The 22,546-nt window shown below is 48.3% G+C and overlaps 1 protein-coding gene across 1 annotated transcript in view; it reads left to right on the top strand.

Annotated features, from left to right (window-relative positions):
- The window catches only part of ZNF618 (zinc finger protein 618), a gene marked incomplete at its 3' end in the record, with an annotated part of 149,450 nt that overhangs the window by 95,230 nt on the left and 31,674 nt on the right, over window positions 1–22,546 (top strand). The window contains exons 6-11 of the mRNA XM_080630988.1: window positions 1,724–1,762; window positions 12,761–12,844; window positions 17,892–17,981; window positions 19,344–19,379; window positions 20,114–20,191; window positions 20,784–20,873. Coding sequence (XP_080487114.1) covers window positions 1,724–1,762; window positions 12,761–12,844; window positions 17,892–17,981; window positions 19,344–19,379; window positions 20,114–20,191; window positions 20,784–20,873 — 417 coding nt within the window. The remainder of the gene's footprint in view (window positions 1–1,723; window positions 1,763–12,760; window positions 12,845–17,891; window positions 17,982–19,343; window positions 19,380–20,113; window positions 20,192–20,783; window positions 20,874–22,546) is intronic.

Below are 22,546 nucleotides of genomic sequence, written 5' to 3'. Positions count from 1 at the left end.
TTCTCAGAAATTGGTCTTTTGTTTTAAAGCTGTAATTACTTGGTCTCAGCCCAAAGGTGATTTAGAGTGGGCTGTTACGGGATTTTTAAGGGTTTCTTTTTTATTCATGAAGACTTTAGTCTGTCTTATGACTAAGAGAAACACCATTTCTTAGCACAGTTCAGGAATGGCTGCTCCTTAAGCTTTTGTGTGTTGCTTGAATCTTAAGTTTGACCAAAGTACTTTTTAGGCTATTTAAATGACAGAAATGGCCTGGTGCATGTATAGTGCATCTCTCTTATGGTTTATTTATGCCATTGTCTGTGAATGCCAGGACAGCATTTTGCAGAATTCCATTGTGCCAGAGCTAGCTTTTTCCTTGAGTGATAGGTGGTAATTCAAACAAGTAGCAGCTGTGGAAAAATACAGGGCTTTGACTGTCGAGGTTTTGCATATGATGCTGAGGGTTTCTGATCTGGCCCCGTAGTTGATGAATTTGTGCCAAATTAATATCGTTACCTGGAAAAGTGATCTAATCAGGCAGGTTAATCGAGTAGAAATGTACAAATTCACAAACCCACAATCATTTCTTTTTGTTATTTTTAAGAAATAAGGAAATTAAATGCAAACTGTTCATTACTTAAGGTTGCAGGTTTCAAATTCAGAAGTGCTGTGACATTCTGCAGCTGTGGTTTCCAGAGCAATGCAAGCGTGATTCCAACAGACAGATGGAATATTTTGAAACATCGTTCTGTTATTAGATAATGTGACATACAGTATATGCAATTTAGGATGAAAATGAAACACTTCAAAACGGCTTGGAAATCCTAATCACTTATGATGCTTGACTTGTAACACTGGGTTTTGTTTTCCAGCTCGCAGCTTTTCCTGTTGCACTCATTTAGGGTTTGAATGTGATCTTTGCTCTGTGCTTCGTGCGGTCCCACATGTTACAGAGGAGGGAGGTTTTTCCCCCATCTTTTCCCATGTCTCTTTAGGAAGACCAGGATAGAATAGCCCCGGGGGGAGGATCTTGTGGCCCGTCTCTGGCAGAGGCTTTGCCATCGCTGCAGCGATGCAGGGGAGGCACGGCAGTGGAGCAGGATGTTTGCTTTCCTGGGTTGACAGCACTTGTCCAGGCATTGAGCACATGAGCAGTTTCAGACCTTCAGCAGGAGCTGATAAAAGCCATCGTCCTGAGCTCCATTGCTGAGTGGGACTGCTGGGGTGCGTCAGGCCGGGCTGTGCACACCATGGTCGGGGTCCCTCTGCTTGGACATGCACCACCAGCAGCCTGGAGTCGGAGGAGGATGGCTGCAGCAGCAGAGCTGCAGGGGACAGCAGGGAGGCTGCTGCAGTCCCTCACACCCCGCGCCTCCCAAACCCTCTTTAGGGCATCCTGAAGCTCCCCGGAGCAGGGGTAGGGGCATCCCTTTGAGCCATCCCATTTGGAGCCCAGGCCCCTGTGACAGCGTGGGAAACGAGAACCCGGTTCTGGAGGCTCTTCAAGGGCCGCGGGCAGCCGCGTTTCTACAGACGGGCCTTGAGCGGTCCGGTTCGGAGCCCACCACGGCCTTTGGCAGCCCGCGCTGTCAGCAGCTGCCGGCCCGCTGAGGGAGCCGGTGCCTCTTGGCCAAGGCAGCAGCTCCGCTCGGCCGCTCGCCGCGGGCTGTGATAGCAGAGAAGAGCCGGGGCCGGGGCAGAGTCGTCCGTCCGATCTAAGTGCAGCTCTTTCTCTTTGCAGACACTGAAGCTGCCTCAGGTGAAGGAGCCTCACAAGGCAGTAAGTACTCATGGCGCTGGGGGCGCGTAACGGGGGACCGGCGTGTGCGGGCACCGTTCCCTGGGGGGACGTGGCGGGGCGCGAGGGAGGGGGCTGCGGCGCGGCCGGCAGAGGGCGCCCCTCTCCGCGGAGATGACAGCGGGCGGGAGAGGGGAGGCGCTGGGTGCTGCCTGCCTCTGCGGTGATGGAGTCTGGTAGGGGTTTAAACCCTAAAGCTGCGGTGTGGGGCCCCGTGTCCGTGCCCTGGTAACCCGGAGCGGGTTCAGCACAGCCCCTCCGCGGGACCCCCAGGGGAGGAGGTGGCAGCAGCGGGACATGGAGGCAGTGGCAGCCCCTGTGAGGGGGTGATGGGGAACGTGGGGCCAGGCAGTTCACAGTGGTGAGAGAGTGAGAGAACATGGGCATAAAGTGGAAAGAGGAGAGGTTGAGGGTGTGTGGAATGAAAAGCTTTCCCCCGTGCTGCGGAGCAGGTTGGTCAGAGCGGTTGTCTCTAATGCATCCTTAGTGGTCTGCAAGACCAGCCTGGATAAAGTCCCGAGTAACAAGGTCTGAGCTCAGAGCAGACCCTGCTTACAGCGGGAGGCCAGAGCAGAGAGCTCAGGCTGACCTGGGTTTTGCTATGATCACGTTAGGTGAGAGCCATGGTTCCCATTGGAAAGGTAAGTTACCAACCTTGGTGGTTACAGGAGGCAGCTTGGAAGCACTGAACTTACCCTGGGTGGGTATAAAATGTTAGATCAATAGTAAATAATAATTAGAAAGTACAGCCTCATTAGAACTGCTGCTTCTTCAGGCCTGTTCTGTGATAGGTGAAGACTGGGCTTAGCAGGGGAATGTTGGCTTCCTGTCTGCAGAAGGAAGCAGGACTGACTTCACTGCAGGTGAAGAGCCTCAGCCCTGAGCCAGAACACCTCAGTAGCACCCAGCATCACACAGTGTGCACCCTCTCCTGGTGCTCACTGGGAGGTGATGGGCTCTGCAGTTGGGCCCTATCTGTTGACCCAGTGACATGGGGTGCTCAGTTCCATGCAGGGAATGGAAACTGCTTGCCAGGCTCCTGTCACCTCTGTTGTTGTCTCTTTTTCAGTAGGTGCTCTGCTGCCCCGTCAGTGTTTTACTTACCCTGAACCTTTCCAGGCCCATCTCCTGGCCCCCTTGCTCTCAGTTTTGACACTGGGCCCTACTGGGTTCTGGGCTAGGCTATGTGCATCCTGGGCTTCTTATTTAGGCGTTGGACACAGTATCGTAGGTGCCAGAGATGGTTTTTCTCTGTAAGTGAGCTTTTTGGCTTCTTATCTGTTGTGGGAATTAGTTTGGCTGAGAAAGACAGGACAGAGGGAGGTAAGAGGAGTTAGAGGGAGAAAAACCAGGAGGGTTCATGCCTGCTGTGTGGGCAGACCCCCAGGTCATTCCAGCCACAGGAGGATTTCTGTGGAGGAAACTGTCTGTTCTGTGGTGCTGGGTCTTTGGGAGTGGAGGAGAATGGAAAGGCACAGGCAGAAGAAGTCTCTAGGAGGGAACAGTGGCAAGCAGCTGCTCTGCCCCAGGCTTCAGGCAAGCCCCTGTGGTAGTGGTAGAGATAGATCAGGGAGCACTAAGAGAGGCAGGGACTGCTTCCATCTTCGTGCAGGGTTGTACCAGTCTGGTCCTTTTCCTTGTGCAAGAATTACTAAACCCCCTTTTTACCTGCCACTCTTATTGCCATCTCAAATATTCGCATCTAGCTGAAAGAGCTGGAGGCAAGACCGAGCCACCAGAGCAGGGAAGCGGTGAGTGGTGGGAATGGGGAAGGAAGATCCACCACAGCATCCATCCTGGTGGAGGAACAGGCTGGCCATGTCACCTGTCTCACAGAGTGAACGTGAAACTGCTCCACCAGTGCTGCTGTTCCTAAGTGCAGATGGTTGTAATTTCCTGGCCAAGTCATCTTCCTCTTCCCCTCCTTGCTGCTGCAGTGAAATAGTTCAGCTGCCTTCTTTCCTCCCTTCCCCTCTGGGACTGGGTTGAATCCCTGGCCTACCCTGGTTGCCTCTGCACAGCTCTTCTCCTTTTCCCACTCAATGGCTCTCTTGTTTCCTTGTCAGTCTGTTTGCTCCTCATATATTTTAGGAATTTTGTATTTATCTTTCCTTTCCTGCTATTTTTGTTTTGCCTGCTGCTCCGCTGCTATTCCTCTGCGACCCGATTTGGCTGTTTACACCCCTTCTATTACAGACGTCTGTATTGTTCAGATCTTCCTCTGCTATTTCTATCTCATTGGGAACCTCTAGGTTCATGGTCTCTGCAGACATGGTTTGCTGCCTTCTTCCAAAATTTCGCAGTATTTAAGGGACACAGCAAGATCTTGTTTTCTCTCATGGGCTTCTCTCCAGGGCATAGACTGCATCCATCCTAAACTGGTGTGGATGAGGAGCTGCCTTGACCAGCAGTGGTCCTTGACATGTATTTAACTAACTAGAACTGCAGGGTTTTAAAAGCTCTTCAAGTTTTCTCCATGGTGACTTTTTGGAGTCGGCTCCACCATGGTCACACGAAAAGTTGTAGCGAAGGCAACCTTGTGTGTCAAATGAGGGCACATCTCTGCTGGTGCCTCTGCAGAGCACAGCACGGGCACCTTGGCATGGTCATGGCGGTATGTGAGATTTGGTGGCAGTTGCTGTGTGGTGCTCCCTGGACTTACCTGAGTCTTGTTTGTTCTTGGAAGGCAAAGTCTGCATCCTGCCCTGCTGGGTCTGCAAGTGGGGAGTGCTTGGCCTGGTGGAAGGATGAGTTACTGACATGGTGGGTGAAGCTGTGTTGTGCCATGCCCTTGCTCCAGATCTGCAGGGTTTAGCTAAGAAGGGGCTGCTGTGGTAAGGGCTGGCCTGGCCTTTTCGCTTGGAAAGAAGGGAGCCATGGGAGAGGCTGGGACACAGCTGAGGCCAGTTGTTTGTTTGCTGCCTGCTTAAAGAGGAGACAGTGGTGTTTAGACTTTCCAGCTGAGAAGGCACTTTGAAGACTCCCTTGAGGAAAAGCTGTTGCACTTGGTTATTTTTAGCCCTTTAGTCTATAGATTGTGTCTCTGGCCCTCACCCTTTTTATTCCTTTTTACCCATTCCTGAAGGGACATAGATCTTTGGTGTTGAGGAGGGGATGTACTCATGGGAACATAGTTGACTGGCTTTGGGGGGTACTTTTCTAGCCTTGGCTCAGGGTCTAAGACCAGAATTCCCACATGTAGAGAGAAGAAAACAATGCAACCCACAGTGCTAATGTGCTAATAAAAAGGCTTGTCTAAGTGCTACCAACTTTGACTGGCAGGGAGGAGGAAGGGAGGAGAGTCATTTTGAAAGAAGCTTTCTGTGTGGTACTTTTCCTAGGCAGGGATGGCCAGTTTAACATCTGGGTCACTGGCTCTTCCTGTAGAAGAGGCTGCCTGTCTTTTCTGAGATGCTCATAGACTCATAGAATAGTTAGGGTTGGAAAGGACCTTAAGATCATCCAGTTCCAACCCCCCTGCCATGGGCAGAGGCACCTCACACTAAACCATGGCACCCAAGGCCTCATCCAACCTGGCCTTGAACACTGCCAGGGATGAAACTTCCTCTTTATATCCAATCTAAACTTCCCCTGTTTAAGTTTTAACCAATTACCCCTCGTCCTATCACTACAGTCCCTAATGAAGTCTGGAAGTCCTCAGGAAGAAGGTGTTTGGGCTAGACCTGCGCTATCATTCTCCATGAAAATTCCAGTCATGTTCAGGGGAGGTACAAACTTTGCAAACCCAGCCTCCCTCCTGCTGCTCACATACCACAGGGTATTGCTGGCAGCATGACAGAGAGCTAAAGAAAACCCCTGCAAACAGGGTCCAGAGCAGGGACCGTGGGCCAGGGACACGGCTGGGGGAGCATCACCTCTGAGGTGAGCAGGTACTTGCACAGTGCTGGGTCATGAAGCAGGTTGCCTTCAGTGCACGTGTCACAGTTTGGGGACAGCAGTTTGCAGAGCAGGGCTGGTGCCAGTGTTGGCTCAGCACTTGTACCCATGGCAGTGCCTGTAGCTGAGACCTGTGGTTGGGTTAGGAAGAGAACCAGGATGGTCTCAGTGCTGGTAGCTTGGTTCTGGTCTCATCCCCAGGAGGCAGAGGGGAGTAGAGGTTTCCACCAGCACAGTCCTTGTCTCCAGAGCCATGGTAGCCTTCACTGTTTCCAGATCTGTAACTCTGCAGATTATGGATTTGAACATTGAAGCTATTGGAATTTGGTGCTATTCTTGTTCTCCTCCTTAGGAATGAGGAACTTACGTACAAGAACATCTCCCATATAACCATAACTGGCTTGCAGAGCACAGAGTTAGACTGTGAGTTTTGTGGTTGCCCATGAAATCATATTTCACCTGGCAGTGCATAAGCACTTTGCCTCCATGCTCACTGCTGCTTTTTGTGATAGTATCTCTGCTGCTTTGGATCAGCCTAGGGCAGAATTATGGTTACTCTGACAACTTAATACGGCACTTGCCTAATTTCAGCTACCAGTGGCCTTTTAGTACCTGTTTTCAAAATACCGAATAATGCTACAAGTCCATAGTACTTCTAAGCCTTTTCCTAGATGAGCCTCGGATCACTTCCAGAGCAGTTGGTATTCTGCAGGCAGGCCAGGAAGCAGCAGGATGGGAAGAAAGAGACTTGCCAGAGGCAACCAGCGGGTGAGTGGCAGAGGAAGAAAGCACAAGTCTCCAGGCTTGCAGCCCAGTCCCTGTCTGCTGGGTGCAGTCTTGCGCTGTTGGATTCATGTCTGTGCCCTGTGGAAGGAAACAGAAAATAAATGCACAGGAAAATGGGAAGGGAAAAGTTGCTAAAAGCTGAAGGTGTCTAAAGTACAGCTGGTGTATTAACTTCATGTGTGTCTGGTTTGCTATTAGAGACTTAGTGAGTGTTCCTCTTCTCAGGGAGAAGTCCTGACCCTGATGGTGATTAGAATTGTGAGGAAGAGTCTTGCCATTCCTGGAAACTTGACATAAAATGTTACTAAAAGTGGGAAGGCTCAGGAAGAGATGATTTCAGGAGCCTCGAATTCATCTCCAGCGCACCAGTCGGGTTGGCTGAGTTCAGAGTAGGTTGCTGATAGTGTGGTTTGCTCTGTTCTTTTGCCCTGGTGACAGTTTTGAGGACCATGACAAACAAGCTGTAGTCTAAAAGCAGGTAGTACTCACAGACAGTACTAGCTATGAGTGTGAAGCTTGCTCTGTTAGGCTGAGCAATGCCACCAGCCAGTTACTCTGTGACGTGCAAGAAGACAAAACAGCCTCACTAAAACAAGCCAGTTCCAGTGCTCTGCTTGCTTTCATTCCCAGCGGTGGTGCAGTTTGTTACTATGGCAATTCAGTGGCAGTTCCTGGAAGACCACTAATGGTTGTTTTCTGGTAGATCCTGTTCCTTCTGTCTCCATCTCCTGCTTTTGTGTACATGCAGTTCTGTTCAGGGCAAAGCTGGATTTTGTACTGTTCCTGAAAAGCAGACCTGTGTGGTGCTGCCAGCACGTTACTGCTCTTCAGTGGACTCCATCATCTGGGAGATACCTGAGAGGCCAGAGTACAAATCCTGTTTGCAAGCTCAGACTGGCCTTGGCCTGGCAGCTCCTGACACTCTCCTTCACTTGTGCTTTAGATTTTAACATCAGCGGGAGCAATAGCACATTTAAGCTCACTGTGGCCAGCCACATGGATTGAAAACTCCTGGGCCAGATCCCACGGAATCCCCATACTGACCCCAAGTAGCACAGCCTGGTTTTCCTTCCTCTCTGTTGTCCTCTCTGTTGTGTTGGAGCCTCTTCTCCCTGTTAGCAAATGACTGAAACTGAAATGGAATTGAAAATAAGCAGTACCATTCACAGGTGATGACATTCACCAGATATTTCAGGCCATCCTCTTGTGTTGTCAGGTTGCAGCAGAGGCACAAAGTGGTCTTGGGGTCCTGTGTGATAATGTAATGTCACCTCCACATGCCCCCATGAGTAGCTCTTCCCAGCCCATTGTGGTGTGAAGTTTTTCTGGAGGGGGTGGGAAGTTCTGGCACTAAAGAGTGTCCTGGCTGAACGTCTCCTGGGAGGAGGCAGGACTCGCTTCATGTTGCCCGTTGAAGGGGACAGAGAAGTGACTGTGTTCACCAGGAGAATATTGATTTACAGAGCCCTTGGTGGTCTTGTGACTGGGCACTGGGAGAAGGGGCTGTGGGAAGTGGCAGAACCATAGATGAGCAGCAGCCACAGTGTCTGAGGCAAGGCTGAGGACAGCAGCAATACAGATGGAAGAGGAGCTACATCCAAGCCATGGTCAGCAGTGTCATACCCCACCCTGGAGCCCCTATTGTCCCCCCAGGCAGGGCCCACCTGTGGAGCAGGCAGAGCACAACCACAGAGCTGAGCCCTGGGGCAGTAGCTCCCATGCCCTGCAGCTCCATCTGGTCTCCCACTGATGAAGGCAAATTTCAGCCCTGCTTTACCGAAGGAAGGCAGGGATGCACAGTATCTGCTGCAGTGCCACAGAGTTAAAAATAACTGCTCTTAAGGGTGGATCCTTATAGTGAAAGAGGCACCAAAATGATCCTCAGAAGAGGTACTCCAGTTCCTGCTATGTATGTGATGAAGCAGGCAGGACGACCCAGTCTCTCTTGGGTTTTGACTAGCTGGGTGCTGTCACCATCCCTGGCTCAGAGCTTGGCTCCAAGCTCAGGCTTTGCCGTGGCCTAGAGGGAAGCACATGGCCGTGGTGCAGCGGAGCTGGCTGCTGGGGATATTGCCAGCCCACCCAGTGTTCTGATGCCGAAGCTCCTACATTGTGGCACGGTTTTCTGGTAGGTGCCTTAAGATGTCTGAGTCATTTGTCTTTGCCAGATTTTCAGTCCCTCTCATCGAGTATCTAGATGTAGCGAGGCAGCAAAGTGCTGGGTCCACCGTACTTGGGCCACAACAACTCCAGGCTTGGGAAGAGCGGCTGGAAAGCTGCTCATGGAAAAGGACCTGGGGTTGCTGATTGATGGAGCTGAACATGAGCAGCTTGTGCCCAGGCAGCCAAGAAGGCCACCAGCATCCTGGCCTGTACCAGCCCCAGTGTGGCAGCACAACCAGGGCAGTGTTCACAAACCATGTACACGAGGCCCTCAGTGCTATGGGTTAGTGGTAGCCTTGGCAGTGCACATGCATCTTTTGAAAGTGAAATAACTGCACTGTCATCTGGGAGCTTTGTTTTCTCCTTCCTCATTCATAGCAGTGTCATACTTGCTTATTGTGTGCTAGGTGGTACCTGGGTGCTGGGCTAAGGTGGGACATTCAGTGGTGGGGGGACACTTTCATGTGGGTCTGAGGAGGTTGTAGGCTGTGAACAGAATGTTTTTCTTTCCAGTTCCTGAGCCAAATGCATTCAAACAATCACCTGAATACAGGCCAGTGACCGCAAGGAGCCTGTGTCTCCACTGGGTGACATTATTTCTTTACAAGGCAAAGAAGAAAATGGCAATATATTTTTTTTCCAAACTGGAATACACAGTAAATATTTCACAACCCCATAAATAAGAAATGATGGGTTTGATCTTTTAAAAACATCTTTCCCTTTGGGCTCTGTTGCGCATGAGGAAGTTCAGCTGAAGAGGGAATTTCTTTGCAAAAGCAGTGTAAGGTTAGGAGCTGGATGTGGGCTGGGCTATGCTGTGCCAGCATTAGCTGAGGAGGGGCAGTGATAATACTTTGCATGTGCAAAACCAGTTTGAGGGTTGTGAATTTAAACCATGAGATTAATATATTCAGAGTTAAGGTTTTCTTGCCTTTTTCTTGGACCTTCCACATACAGGATATGGTGATGTCAGGGTTAGGCTCTGACTAATGAGGTCTGGAAGTGGTTCACTGGTGTGAATTTAAGGTTCAGGGAGAACCTTTGGCATCACCATTTCTCCATTAATTTTAAATCTTCAAATTTGCAGCTTTACTGTTTCCTCATAGTAAGTTTTTTAGCTTTTACTTTTTTGGGGGTTCCAGAGCAGCAAATGGCAAGTTCCACTGTTGTGCTTGGTAAAACTTCCAATGCCTTACACAGTTAAAACCCAGCTGTGAATGCTCTGTGTGTGAGCACACCCACGTGCACACACCACAGTGAACCATTAGTCATTTACCAGTCGTGATTAGGTTTTCCAATGTTCTTATTTAATAATTCTCTTGTTCCTTGGGGAGAGCAATAAAAATGGATTTTATTTTTCTCATGCACTTGCATTTTAAGTAGGTAAAAGTCTCTTTAGATTCCCATTTGCCTAACAAGTAGATGAATATGTTCATCTTCAAATTTAAATGACCAGTGGGCTGAGACCAAGAGTGATGAATTTCGGTGCAGAAGAGAACATTAAGAAAATAATAAGAAATTTAGTTATGGGATTTACAGTGTGAAGAAATTTTGACCTTAACACCTGAGATACGTTCCTTCAGTGCTGGAGTTGTCTTTCACAAAAGCACATTTCTTTGCAGCTCTAGGGTCATTCGTTCTCCCCTGGAACAAGACCTTTTTGATAAGGTGCAGTGCTGTCCATTGCACCCTAACACACAGGTTACTCCTGGCTTGCTCTAACATTCTCCTTCTCTGAAACCCTCACAAGACTGCAATAGGTGAGAGTTTATCTCTCTGGATTCTCAGGTTTCCTGTGACAGGAGAGATCCATTCCCTTTGCCTTTCTCAGCTGGGGTTTGTTAGTTCTGACCCAGCACCTTCACATTAACATCTATTCTTTTGGGGCTTGGTGAAGTAGGTAACGGTTCCTGGACCTTTGTTTTAATAGGGTCAATTTGAAGTTGCTCTTCTGACGTAACTGTTACACTAAGGGCTTTTTCTGGATGTTCTCACTTTGGGAGTCTTGCGTCATAACCACATCAGATGTGCTCAGAGGCGTAATGTACACATGGTCATGCTGGAGGTGTTGATGTTCGTGCAAGTCCTGCAGTTCCATAGCTCTGGAGAGGACCAGTTTCTCTGTATGCAGTTTAAATCTAAGGTTTTGGAAAGGGAGACTTGCAAGTTGTCTACAAATCTATGATTTTCACATGATCTTACACAGTAAATTGCTGATACACCCATAAAAATGAAATTTCTATCCCTTTCGCATATACTGACCAAATAAACCATGTTTACAGACATCTGGATGTTAATACTTGGCAGCAGATCTCTTACAGAGTTCCTAGGCAGGAAAATTAATGGAGAAATATATTTATTTGAATAAAAAAGGATATTAATTTTAGTAATCCCAGACTGGTCTGGTCGTTAGTTTGTCTTGACAATGCCAGGATAGCTTTATCGAAGACAGAAATACACCATGTGTTAGGGATACTCTTTCTGTCTTCCAGCATGGGCTGAAATTTAACAACAGAAAAGGTGTTCAAAGAGCAGCACCAGGAGTTATTCTTATATAAACTATTACAATAGTATGTTCTTCTTTCAGCTGATGCTTTGTCTGTTGAGCTGCTTGTTGGCATTTCAACAACTTTGAACCTGAATAGCACACAAACAAGAAATACTTGCAGCCTTTTAAGCATGTAAGTTCTGAGGATTTTCACTTTTTAAGGATGTTCATAACCAGGAAAGTCAGAGCAGTGCAAGGTTCACCTTCTGAAGGCCACTTCTTTTCAACCTGAGCAAAAAGGTTTGAGTTCTTGTTTGTCTTGGGGGATTGTAGACGGGGACGTTCTGCATCCTTCCTACCTTACTTTAATTTGATCTTGTTCTTTACAAAAGCTGTGAGGCACTGGCACAGGGTGCCCAGAGGAGCTGTGGCTGCCCCATCCCTGGCAGTGTTCAAGGCCAGGTTGGACACAGGGGCTTGGAGCAAGCTGCTCCAGTGGAAGGTGTCCCTGCCCGTGGCAAGGGTTTTGAACTGGATGAGCTTTAAGGTCCCTTCCAACTCAAATCATTCCATGGTTCTGTGGTATGTGGAGCCAGGATCTCTTCTTCAGTGCTGCTCAGTCATTTCACTGTCACTTTTCCTTTCCATTTTGGAAACTAGGCAGTGATATTCCATGTGAGTGAGAGAGACGGATGAGTAGGAGAAAGTCAAGATGAGGTTTGCTTTTCCTTTATGAAACTTTCAGGGCTACATCATTTAATCTAAAGAGTTGTGAAGCAGGGAAGTAGTGTGTTCCCAGCCAAACCATTTTGATTCCAAAAGGAGGTTAAAATAAAATGCCCTTTATTGTGTGTTGTGTGTAACTCTGAGTGTGGCACAACTGAGCCTTTCACTGAAGACTGAGATTCAGCATCCTGATTGGTATAAAAGATATGTCTTCCAGCATCAACAAGTTAGTGACATTGTTCTTGGTTTGGTAGTTTGCAGCCCGAGGAACCTCCTTTGTGAAGCCTGGGAAGCACCATGCTAGGTTAAGGGTTAAGCCAGTGTGTTCCTAGATGTCTCCTGTGTTCCTGAAAAATGCCAAGTGTTTGTGGGAAGGAAGTAAATGATCATGAAATGAGTGATCGTGGAATGGTTTGCCCACAGGGAAGGTTTTTTCTAACCCCCGCTTAGGAGCTGGCTTGTGCCTTTGTGTGTGAGGGTTTCTGTCCTTTCCAGGTTTCTGGATTTTATTATTATTTGATCCTTACTAATGTAACTCAAGAGAATTTAATCCTCTTACAGGCTTGCTGCTGACTTTGGGCTCAGTCCTGCTCCCTTTTCAAAGAATTTGGCCATTAGACACCTTTAAGTTGAGCTCTGACGTCGGTTGCAGCTGATTTTACTGGCAGCTCTCTCCTTGGCTGTAAATGCAGTTGTAACTTCTGTGCAAGAACAGTTTGAATGAGGAGTAGATGGAGGTCTGCAGGCAGCAAGTTCTCTGTCTGCAAACTTGCATTCTACCTCTCCCCAACTGCCAGCCTGGTATTTAAAAGGAAGCCCCTAAAGATGCCAAAAGCTTGGGTCAAGGGAATTGTCCATGAACCTGCGCGGGGAATATCCTGCTAGCTTAGGAAGCCATAAATGTGTTCCTTTCCATCTAGGTGCCCCTCTGGCTGCGGAAAGGGAGAAGAAGCGTCTCTCCAGAGCTGTCTTTGTGCTGCCCTGGGTGGAATCCACAGAAACAAGTGAGGGTCCCAGATGTTCTTTTCTCCCTGCTGTGTTGTAAGGAAGCAGTGCCTGCACTCTGGGTCTTTGGGGGCACTGCTCAGGTAGGCTGTGCTTGGGACACAGCTCCCAAAGGTGTTTCCCCATGGCAAGTGTGCAGCACATCTCTCAGGACGTGCCTGCCTCTCCTGTTCCTTTAGTTGTGGTGGCTTTGGCTCCTACTGAAGAGTGCAGGAGCTGCTCCTGGTTCCTTCCAGTGAGACATCGGGGGAAAGATGATGCTTTTTTCATGCTCTGCTACTGACCAGCTCCAGCCCTCTGGGTTTATCACCAGCAGCACTCCAGCAGGTTTTCAGGAATCAGTGAAGGAATGTGAAATTGAGCATCAGAGCATCTCATGGACTGTCCTGTGACCCACTGGCCATAGCTGGAGGGATGATGCTGATACTTCTTGGTCACATAAGCCTTACTCAGAAAGCCTGTTTGGGGGGAGAAACATCACAACCTCATCCAGAATGATGACAGATAAATGTATTGCAGTGGGCTTAACTGTAAAACATCCACCCCCTCCCCTTTCAGAGATGCTGCTGGACTTTATGAACTGTTTGGGAAACCTTGTTTCCCAAGGTGAGCCAGGAATGTGGAATTCCTAAAGTTTGTTACTTCCTCTTATATAAGGTGCCACCAGGACCATGGAGCAGGACCAGCAGCGCTGTTCGGGCTGCCCTCTCTTTTTAATTTTGCTGCTTTTTCCTTGCCTGGGACCTGGAGCACTGCTGGATTTTAAGAATAATTCAGCATTTTGCAATCTGTTTGCATACAGCAGCTTCGCCCTCCCACATCTGGAGGCTGTCCCTACCAGACAGCTATTTCTGCAGTGCTCTGTGAGAGTCAGATCACTCAGGATTCAGGAGTATCTGCAAAGTGCCTAGCTGCCGTGAGAGCTCCTCTGTCAGGTAGCTTTTGTGACTTCTTCCCTTTGGAAGGTCAGTATGAATTCTGGATGAGGTGAATATTGTTCTTCACCTTGGAGAATTCCAGAAGGAGCTCCCACATCCTGCTGTGTGGAGACCCCATCACTCTGGACCCTGAACAGGATGTGCTGCCATCATTGCAGGGAGATCATCTGGATGATGTACGTAACTGTTTCCACTATGGGTTTCTGGGATGCTGGGCAGAGCTCTTGGAGCCCAGTGGAAACTGGTTTGTACACAGGTTTTGTCTACACTTGTGAGGGTGGGTTCAGGGACCCGTATTTTTAGCTTTGATACAGAAGTCCCAACCTTTCATTAGATTTCTGATTGCTGGCATTGCCTTCCTGGACTTCCAGAGCAAAATCCACTGAGGCCCTGGGCCAGATGCCCTAAGGAAAGAAGCCTTTTCTGCCTGCAGCTGTTGGGCATGTGTTCTCTGCCTTCTTTCCTCCCAAACTGAAGAGCATGCAGGGTGCTTCAGCAGCTGCCAGTCATTGCTGGAGACGGGAGGCACGACAGAGCCTCTGGAGACGGGCAGAAGAGAGCAGCACGTTTCCTATCTTTCCCTGGAGGTGCACTGCGAGCAGAGTGGTTAGAAATGCATTCAGGTCCCAGGGAGGTATTTCTTGGGGTACTTGAAAAACCTGCCTCATCTCAGCATGTCAGTCCTTTATATCTGAGGAATTGCATTGTAACAAGGCTGCTGGTGGCCTTTCTTCCTAGTAAGAGATGATGCTGTATTTTGGTGCATGGGTTTCACAAGATTAAATGTGGCCTGACTATATATATAATGACATTACTCCTTAGACCTCTCCTGGAGTCATTGCCCGCCCTGGATGGATTCATGAGCATGAAGGAGGAATGATATTTCCGGGAGGTTGGCTTTTAACTAAATATCTTTCAAGCATATCAGGAAGAATTCTTCCCTGTGAGGGTGCTGAGGCGCTGGCCCAGGGTGCCCAGAGAAGCTGTGGCTGCCCCATCCCTGGCAGTGTTCAAGGCCAGGTTGGACACAGGGGCTTGGAGCAAGCTGCTCTAGTGGAAGGTGTCCCTGCCCGTGGCAGGGGTTGGAGCTGGAGGAGCTTTTAGGTCCCTCCAACCCAAACCAGTCTGGGATTCTGTGATTTTGAAACTCTGGGTTTGCAGCAGGATAATCCAATGGTTGCTCAGCTTGCAGCAGGAATGTGTTCTGCAGGACAACAGAATGTTCTACAGGCAACAGCCTGAATACGAGTAAAGGACAGCACTAAACCGCTGTGCTAGTGGGCTCAGTTGTAGCTTTCCCTATACTTTTCCTGAAATCCTAGTATTACCTGTTGGTATCTTCCTGTTTTGGTGGAGCTGCACGGTGTTAATGTCTACCTGGTGATAGGAGAGCTTGATTCTGAGTAGATCTGCTTAAGCAGCATTAGTTTGGCTCTGTCTGGTGCCATCTCTTCAGAGGTTCAGGGATGGGGAGTTTGCAATGGGCTTGCAGGCACCCCTGACTGCTTGGTGTCCCTTGTAGCTCTTCCCATTGACAGCTCTGTTGTTACATATGCTGGGGATGGTGTCCCAGCTGGAGTCTACCTTGGTAGTTACAACCCGAGCAGGAGAAGCAATAGTGCACAGGCTAATGCTGCTCAGTGAGTTTCTGGCTAAGAACAGCACTGGAAGCGTTGGATGCTGTCAGCAAAGACAGCTTTATTGGGTAAGAAGTCTGGCACTGGGCTCCAGCCCTGGAAGAAGCTGGTGTTCAGAGAGGGTGAAGCTGCACATGGGCAGTCCCCTGGGACTTTCTGAATTCTCTGTAAATCTGAGACTTGGCAGCTTTTGCTGAGGTTTATCTCCTTGACAGAGCTGAGGAAGAGATTAGTGCCAGTACTGGCTGGAACAAGTTCTTACTTCTGCTAAGGACTTGTTTCACTAGAACCTCTGGAGGTCATTCTTCCTCTGGGAAAACACTTCCCTAAGAAACCAAGCAAAGCCTTATTCTCTTGGGGTACGCTGTTGCACTTGTCATGTTTTCATTTCCCCACGCTGCCCAGGGAGGGATGTGATCATACCCAGCATGTGGAGTCTCTGCTCCTGATAGTGAGATTCCCACAATCATTCCTGGGTTACAGACACTACACCCAGCCGTGCCTGTTTGTGATGTGCCTCTAGCATTCAGTTTTCTTCTGTTCTAACAAATCTCCTTATTTATGGAGCACTTTTGCTCCAAATTAAGGCCATAATAGTTTTCTTCCTCCAGTTCATCTACTGCATGGCTCATTACACTTCAAACAGGAGGCTGGCTTGTGTCTTGAGGATGCCCAGTGATGTGGGGCTGATTACTGATGACATGATAAGAATTTTTTCTGCTAATAATTGGGGTTTTTTTGCAACAGATACACAACTCTTCACTCATGATCATTACAGGCTCTTTGTTGTTAGAAAGGGTCCAGGGCAGATTGAGAACCTCAGCGCTGTTGTATGACCACAGAAGGAGACTGCATAAGATAATATAATGAAACACAGTTAAGTGTGTCCCACCAGTGAATTCATCACTTGAATGTTCTCACAGTCATGTTTTGCTGCTTCTCCTCTTCCTTAAGCAGTGGCTGAAGCAGCAGTGCCTTTTCATCTCCATATACATGCCTGAGCTCTCTCTTGCTTGTTCGGCCTAGGCTTTTAAAACTCCCGTAGGTTTAGCTCAGCACTGCTGTGCTCTGATTAAGATACAAATAGTTTCTGGTAGCAGGGGTAAAGTTCCAGTGCCCAGCTATTTAATGATTGGCATTTTTCTCTTCTAGATCACTATAGCTTCTACTTTCCTTCTGCCCAGCAGAATAAAGGGCAGGAGGTGATCTCTGATTTAGTGTTGAAACCCCGTGTGCTGAGGGACTGCAGTGTGAGCCCAAGTGAGGGATCAAACTGTACAAGGCATAGCAGCTTAAAAGAGTTATTTCTGTTAAAACTAAAAAGATTAAGAAGTAAAATGAAAGCTAAATGTGCATACTCTGGTGTGTTTGAATGCGGTATGGAGGAGGTAGAAACAAGGCTTTAACTTTGCTAATGGCATTAAGACATGAATACAAACAGCTGAGCTACTGCAGGGAGTTCAGTGGCACCCAGCTCAGCTGCTGGGTACCTGCTAGCCTGCTTCTGTGGAGAAGGAAAACACATTAATTTCCAGATTCTTTGTGGCTACACAAGCTGATGTGTTTCACTTGGATTGCAATGGGCTGGTAACACACAACCCATCAGCTACTGCAGCTGGCTGACAAGACAGTGCTGCAGGTTGTGGTGGGGTGACTGCTTAGGGCTGCCAGGTTGTAGCCCGACGTGTGTCAGACATCAGAAGATGGAGAAACCCCACGGCGCTGAGAAGTGAAACTTTCCTCTTACACTGATCCAGTAGCTCAGCCAAAGACATTCACTGACCCCAGAACTCATGAGCATCTTGAGCTTTTCTGCATCTTTGTCTTTCTCTCCCAGCTGTGGTGAAGGGAAGGGGTATAGATCACAAACATAGATGAAACCAGTCTCTGCCAGCCCTGTTCACTGAGCACCTTACCCGTCTTGTGTGGTTTGGATTGCTGGTTTGTTCTCTGGTTTTAGTTTGTTATGTGTCCATACAGGATCTTGCATGCAGTTAGTAACCAGTAAGCAGCAGCAATGAGAACCAAGTATGGAGTTGAGCTTGTGGGCACATCCAGTCCATGCTGTAGTTGGCATATTAAGACTGACTTCTAACAGCTTGTATCTTGACTCTGTCTTTAGTTCTGTCAGTTTGTCCCCATCCTGACGAGCACTTGCAAACTGTAGCCTTGGAACTTCCAAAGGAGGTTTCAGCAGGGTCTGTTGCTCTGTGCCTTCACTGCTGTGAGGTCTTCTGGAAGCTGCACTGGAGAGCAGAGCTGCCTCAGTAGGACATAACAAATCAGACCATGCCCTGGGCCATAGAATGTGGGACACGCAGGGGACGTTCTGAAACAGCGGTGGTCTCTGTACCTTAGGGATTTGACAGAAGCATGTGGGGAAGTGCACGGCGGTGTCTGTCTGAGCAGCATTGTCTGGAGTGCTGCCTTTCACCTCAGTTTCTAAAGTCACTGTTTTCTTCTTCCTACAGACAATTTTAGGTACACGTGTGACATTTGTGGGAAAAAATATAAATATTATAGCTGCTTCCAAGAGCACAGAGACCTGCACGCTGTGGATGGTGAGTACTGTTTTGACACCCAAACTAGAAGGAGAAGTCAGTGGGGAAGCAAAAGATGGTTCTGCAGGACTGTGTGGCCTGTGATGTGCAGGACATTGCACTGCATGGGTCCTGCCTTGGTCTGCGGAGGCACAGTTCACAGGCACTGCAGGAGGACTTTGCTGGGCTTGATTCAGTTTGTGTGCATCAAAATAACACCCTCTGCTGGGACCTGTGGTCCTTGCAGTTTGTGTGGAGGTTCATGGTTAGGATGGCTGTGCTGGGACCGAGTACATCAAGGTAAATTGTCAGTCTGGCTACTCATTGGGCAAGAGTTCGTCGCCTTTTGGTTTCCACAGGATTGTTCTCAACATCCTCCCCTGTGAGAAAACCACATTCCAGAGTTGAGAAATGTTTCGTTCCTGTTAATCACTGTGGTAGTGAACTGATGCAGTTGGCAGCGGACCTCACAGGCCAGTTTTACCTCCGTGAATGTAGATGTGGCTAAGGGCTGGTGACACTCAGACAGAAGCAGACACCCTCCTCCAGAAGCAGTGTTTCTTTGGGGAAAATAGAAGCAACAACATACTTTGGCCTGCCCTCTGCTTCATGGGCATCTAAAGCTCCTTGACTGAGAACCTACAGATACTCCACTCCAGGCTCTCACTGTGTATGCTGCATGCCTGTTGTGCTTCTCACTTGGCTAAAGGAGGTGGCTGGCAGAGTTACAGAGAGAGGCTGCCTGGAAAGCAGGAGGTTTTGGATTGCTGGATATCTCAGACAAGCAAGTGGCTTTGCACAGTACATGGTGTCCAGAAAAATGGCTGGGTTTAACTGGAACGTGTGGCCATCTGAATGTACTGTAAGAACAGCCAGTGTTCTCTTGCAGTGCGCCACTGCATTTCCCGTCCTCCCATGGGGAGCCAAAATTCAGATGCTGGCCCTGCAAGTCACTGTGAGATGTGTCTGCTTCTGTCAGAAGCGTGTCTTCATAGCTATGGTTCAGGGAGCTCTGCTTAGGGTTACAGGAGGGCTTTGAAGAGCTTCACTTGTGTCCTGCAAGGACACTTAGTCTCAGTTCCTCAAGGGGCTGTTGTAGCAAACACAAGTGGGAGGCAGCTGTGCATCTGAACTTCACATGGGGCCCTGTCAGTGTAAGAACAAAGGCCTTGCGCATCTCTGTATATTAGGGCTGGGCATGCTCAAATAGTTCCTGTGTGGATGCTGCTGGGAAGAGGAGGGACTGGGACACAAAGCCTGGTTTATTCTGATAGGGCTGAAACATGCTGAAGTGGTGCGTGAAATGCAGGAAGAAAACAAGGCCATTTCAGAGGATTTAATTTCTGTTTTGTTTCTTCCCCTCCTTCTTCTATTCTGTGTTAGTTTTTAGTGTGGAAGGGGCCCCAGAAAACCGGGCAGGTAAGCGGAGCTCCTTCATGTGCTTTATTTCACAAATCTTTCCAAGCATTCAGTAGTTCAGGCACAGCAGGTCCATTTCTACACTTGTAAGAGTCAAGGGAGTTGTGTCACTGCTTGCAGCACGAGAGGGAGCATCCTCTCTCCCTCCCCCAGTGTACAGCCAGTAGATTGCTGCCCAGCCCTGGTAGATACCAGGCTTTTGTTGTATGTACAATTGATCAGGCTTCTAAAATCCAAAGAAAAAGGTGGTTTATGTCTTTGGTGATTTAGTGAATTGTTCAAGGCATAAATGAAATTATTTGATAAAATGGGATGGGTTCTGATTTGTTGCTTGCTGTGCAAGATGGTAGGAAGTCATTGGCTGGTATTTGTTAGCTGACTTGCTTGCAGACTGCATTACCACTTCAGACAGTATAACATCATTAGATAAGAGATGCACTGGAAGAAGGTCAGAAAGTATGGATCAGGCTTTGCGATGTGTTTGTTCAGTCTTCCTCTGTATTAAACATTATATATGTACAAGCCATATTACTGGGCTGGGAGCAGGGTAATCCTGGGGCACGTGAGGAGGGACAAGTCAGTGAAAGGAGGCATTTGGTTTATAATTTCTGTCCTGAACTCTTGTTACAGATGGAAATGTCATTACAGATTCAGGAGCATTCAGTGCCCATGCAGCTGTAGAAGGAAAACCTGAGGGTGTTGTCAGCTCTCTTGCTGGTTCTGTTCTCTTGCAGACCCCTATGACCAGGCTGTCATAGCAGCAGATGAAGTGAAGGAGGAGGAGCCGGAACCGTTCCAGAAGATTGGTCCAAGTATGAGTTATCCTACAGCTTCAAATGTGAAAGAGAAAGTGCAAGTGTTTCAAATTAGGCATTAGCTGGAGAACCTCTAGGAAAACCAGACAGCACTGCATTTACAGAGGTGGTGGCACCTCAGAGGTGCTGCTTTAGCAGGGGTTAAGGCTTGTGTAGGGCCAAATGAATCCCAAACACCAACAGCCTTGGCCCTATGAAACACAGCTTGACAGAGAAGCTGTGGCTGCGCCATCCCTGGCAGTGTTCACGGACAGGTTGGATGAGGCTTGGAGCAGCCTGCTCTAGTAGGTGTCCCTGCCCATGGCAGGGGGTTGGAACTGGAGGAGCTTTAAGGTCCCTTCCAGTCTGGGATTCTGTGATAATCTCCTGTAGCTTGTTCAGTTGTACTGGACCTTTGGGCATGGTCCATCACTCTGGACACTTCCTTTGCTTGGGAAAAGGATGTGTGAATTACAGGGCAGATAAGCTCTAAGTGCATGAGGAATATGCTCCAGTTTTTATCACCTGGCCAGTTTCTATGTGATAAGCCAGGCAGCGGTTGTGTGAGAGGGTGCTGCACTCCTTTCTGATCTTTGTTTCATCTTCACAGAAACTGGCAATTACACCTGTGAATTCTGTGGCAAGCAGTACAAATACTACACTCCCTACCAAGAGCACGTGGCGCTGCATGCACCTATTAGTGAGTATCCTGCTGGAAATCTATTCATGACAGCCTGTGATTTACAGGGGTTGGTGGTGAACACCAGGATTACAGGAGAGAGTAGTGTCAGTCCTGTGGGTCCTTCCACTGGAGCTGTGGGGTTGCAGCTGGTAGGACGTAGAGCATGTGCTGACCAAGGGCACTGGGAAGCCGAGCTGGAATCTCCTCTCGGAGGGATGCTGTTACTCTTAGGTGTGTAACATCACTGAATTTTACCTAAGTCTATGCAATTTTGCACATGTTCTTTGGGGGTTTGAGATTTTAGTTTGTTATTTAATTGGAGTGCTGCACAACATTTTGAGAGTCCCTTAAATAATCCCGGAATGTGCTGGGGAAGGAGCATCTTTCCTGTGAGCTGCTGAGAAATTATTGCAGTGATATAAAAATTGGTTTTCAGCATCATGTAGATTGCCTTGACAGCTTGTTATCCCAGGCAATAAAATATGTATTTCAGGGAGCTGGGCAAAAGGCAGTTCTGAGCACACTGCACAGCACTGCAACCTGCTCTCTGGAGGGACACTGCAGTCTGCACTCCCCACACACAGGGAAGCTTTTAATGAGCTAGTTAAGTCCAATTCAGTGCAAAATTTTAGTAAAATAGTTGAAATTCTTGCTCCTTGCTGGGTTTGGATGCTTTGAAAGTGTGCAGAGAAGTTCTTTACTCCTGAACTTCATGCTTCTTTCACAGCACTGGCCAGCATGGCTGCTCTTGGCAGCACTTTGGCTGATGCTGAGAATGGATGATGTGAGCTCATGAGCTTAGTGGGTTTCTGTAGCTGCTCATCCACAGCCAGCAGAGGGAACATGTGCTCCTCCCTCACTGAATTCAGCTTTAGTTAGGTGCTTAAGTTATTATAATAAGGTAGCTTTGGGTTTAGACATACATAGAAATCAATTTGGAACATATCCACCGGATTATCACTTTTAAGGTGGGTCAAGGCTTGGTGGCTCTCAACAGCTCACATGCAGGTTCTCTGAAACATAGAGATGGACCAAGATCAGTGTAGAAGGTATAGGGCATAAAATACCTCTATCACCATCACCACAAAGTTAGTCTTACTGTCTGCCAGCTGCCTGAAGGAGCTAACCCAGTGCTTAGGATAGCACACACAACAGTTATTCCTAAATGTCCCTGCACCCCCAACCCCACCTCTTAATTCCAATGTTTTCAGCTCCTTGGAAAAGCTGTTGGTGTTTGGTGATCAGCAGTAGGTAGATCTCCTAGTCTAGATGGGCCCTCAGACACTAAGGCTGTGGTGTCTCTAGTCCACCCCTGTACAGCTAGCTAAGGAGCTCTTTGCTGTAAGGACTGTGCATTGAGTCTCCCCTCAGCAGTAGCAGATCCTTATCTTCCCATTGCTTCCCATTTCAAGGAGATTTATTGCTATGGATATCTCTCCACCCTCCCAACTATCTGTAGCAAGTAGTTGCAGCTTCTGGTTCCAGTTCAGGCTCTCCACAACTGTTCTTCTCTGGGAGGTGTTTACCTGAAGTGGGCCCTGCAGGTCTGCCTGCAGATACAAATGGTCCACATAGATGCTGCCCTTCTCCCTGTGCAGAGTACAGGGTCCTGATGTTCACTTTTTGAATCCTGGAAGCCAGTTTTGGAGGAGGAGTCACATTCTTTTGAATGCTGGGGTTGAAGCCATTTT

This window comes from Psittacula echo (assembly GCF_963264785.1).
Source record: "Psittacula echo genome assembly, chromosome: 16".
Lineage (NCBI taxonomy): Eukaryota > Metazoa > Chordata > Aves > Psittaciformes > Psittacidae > Psittacula > Psittacula echo.
Note: the sequence above shows the minus strand (reverse complement) of the source record. Positions and strands in the feature narration are given on the sequence as shown.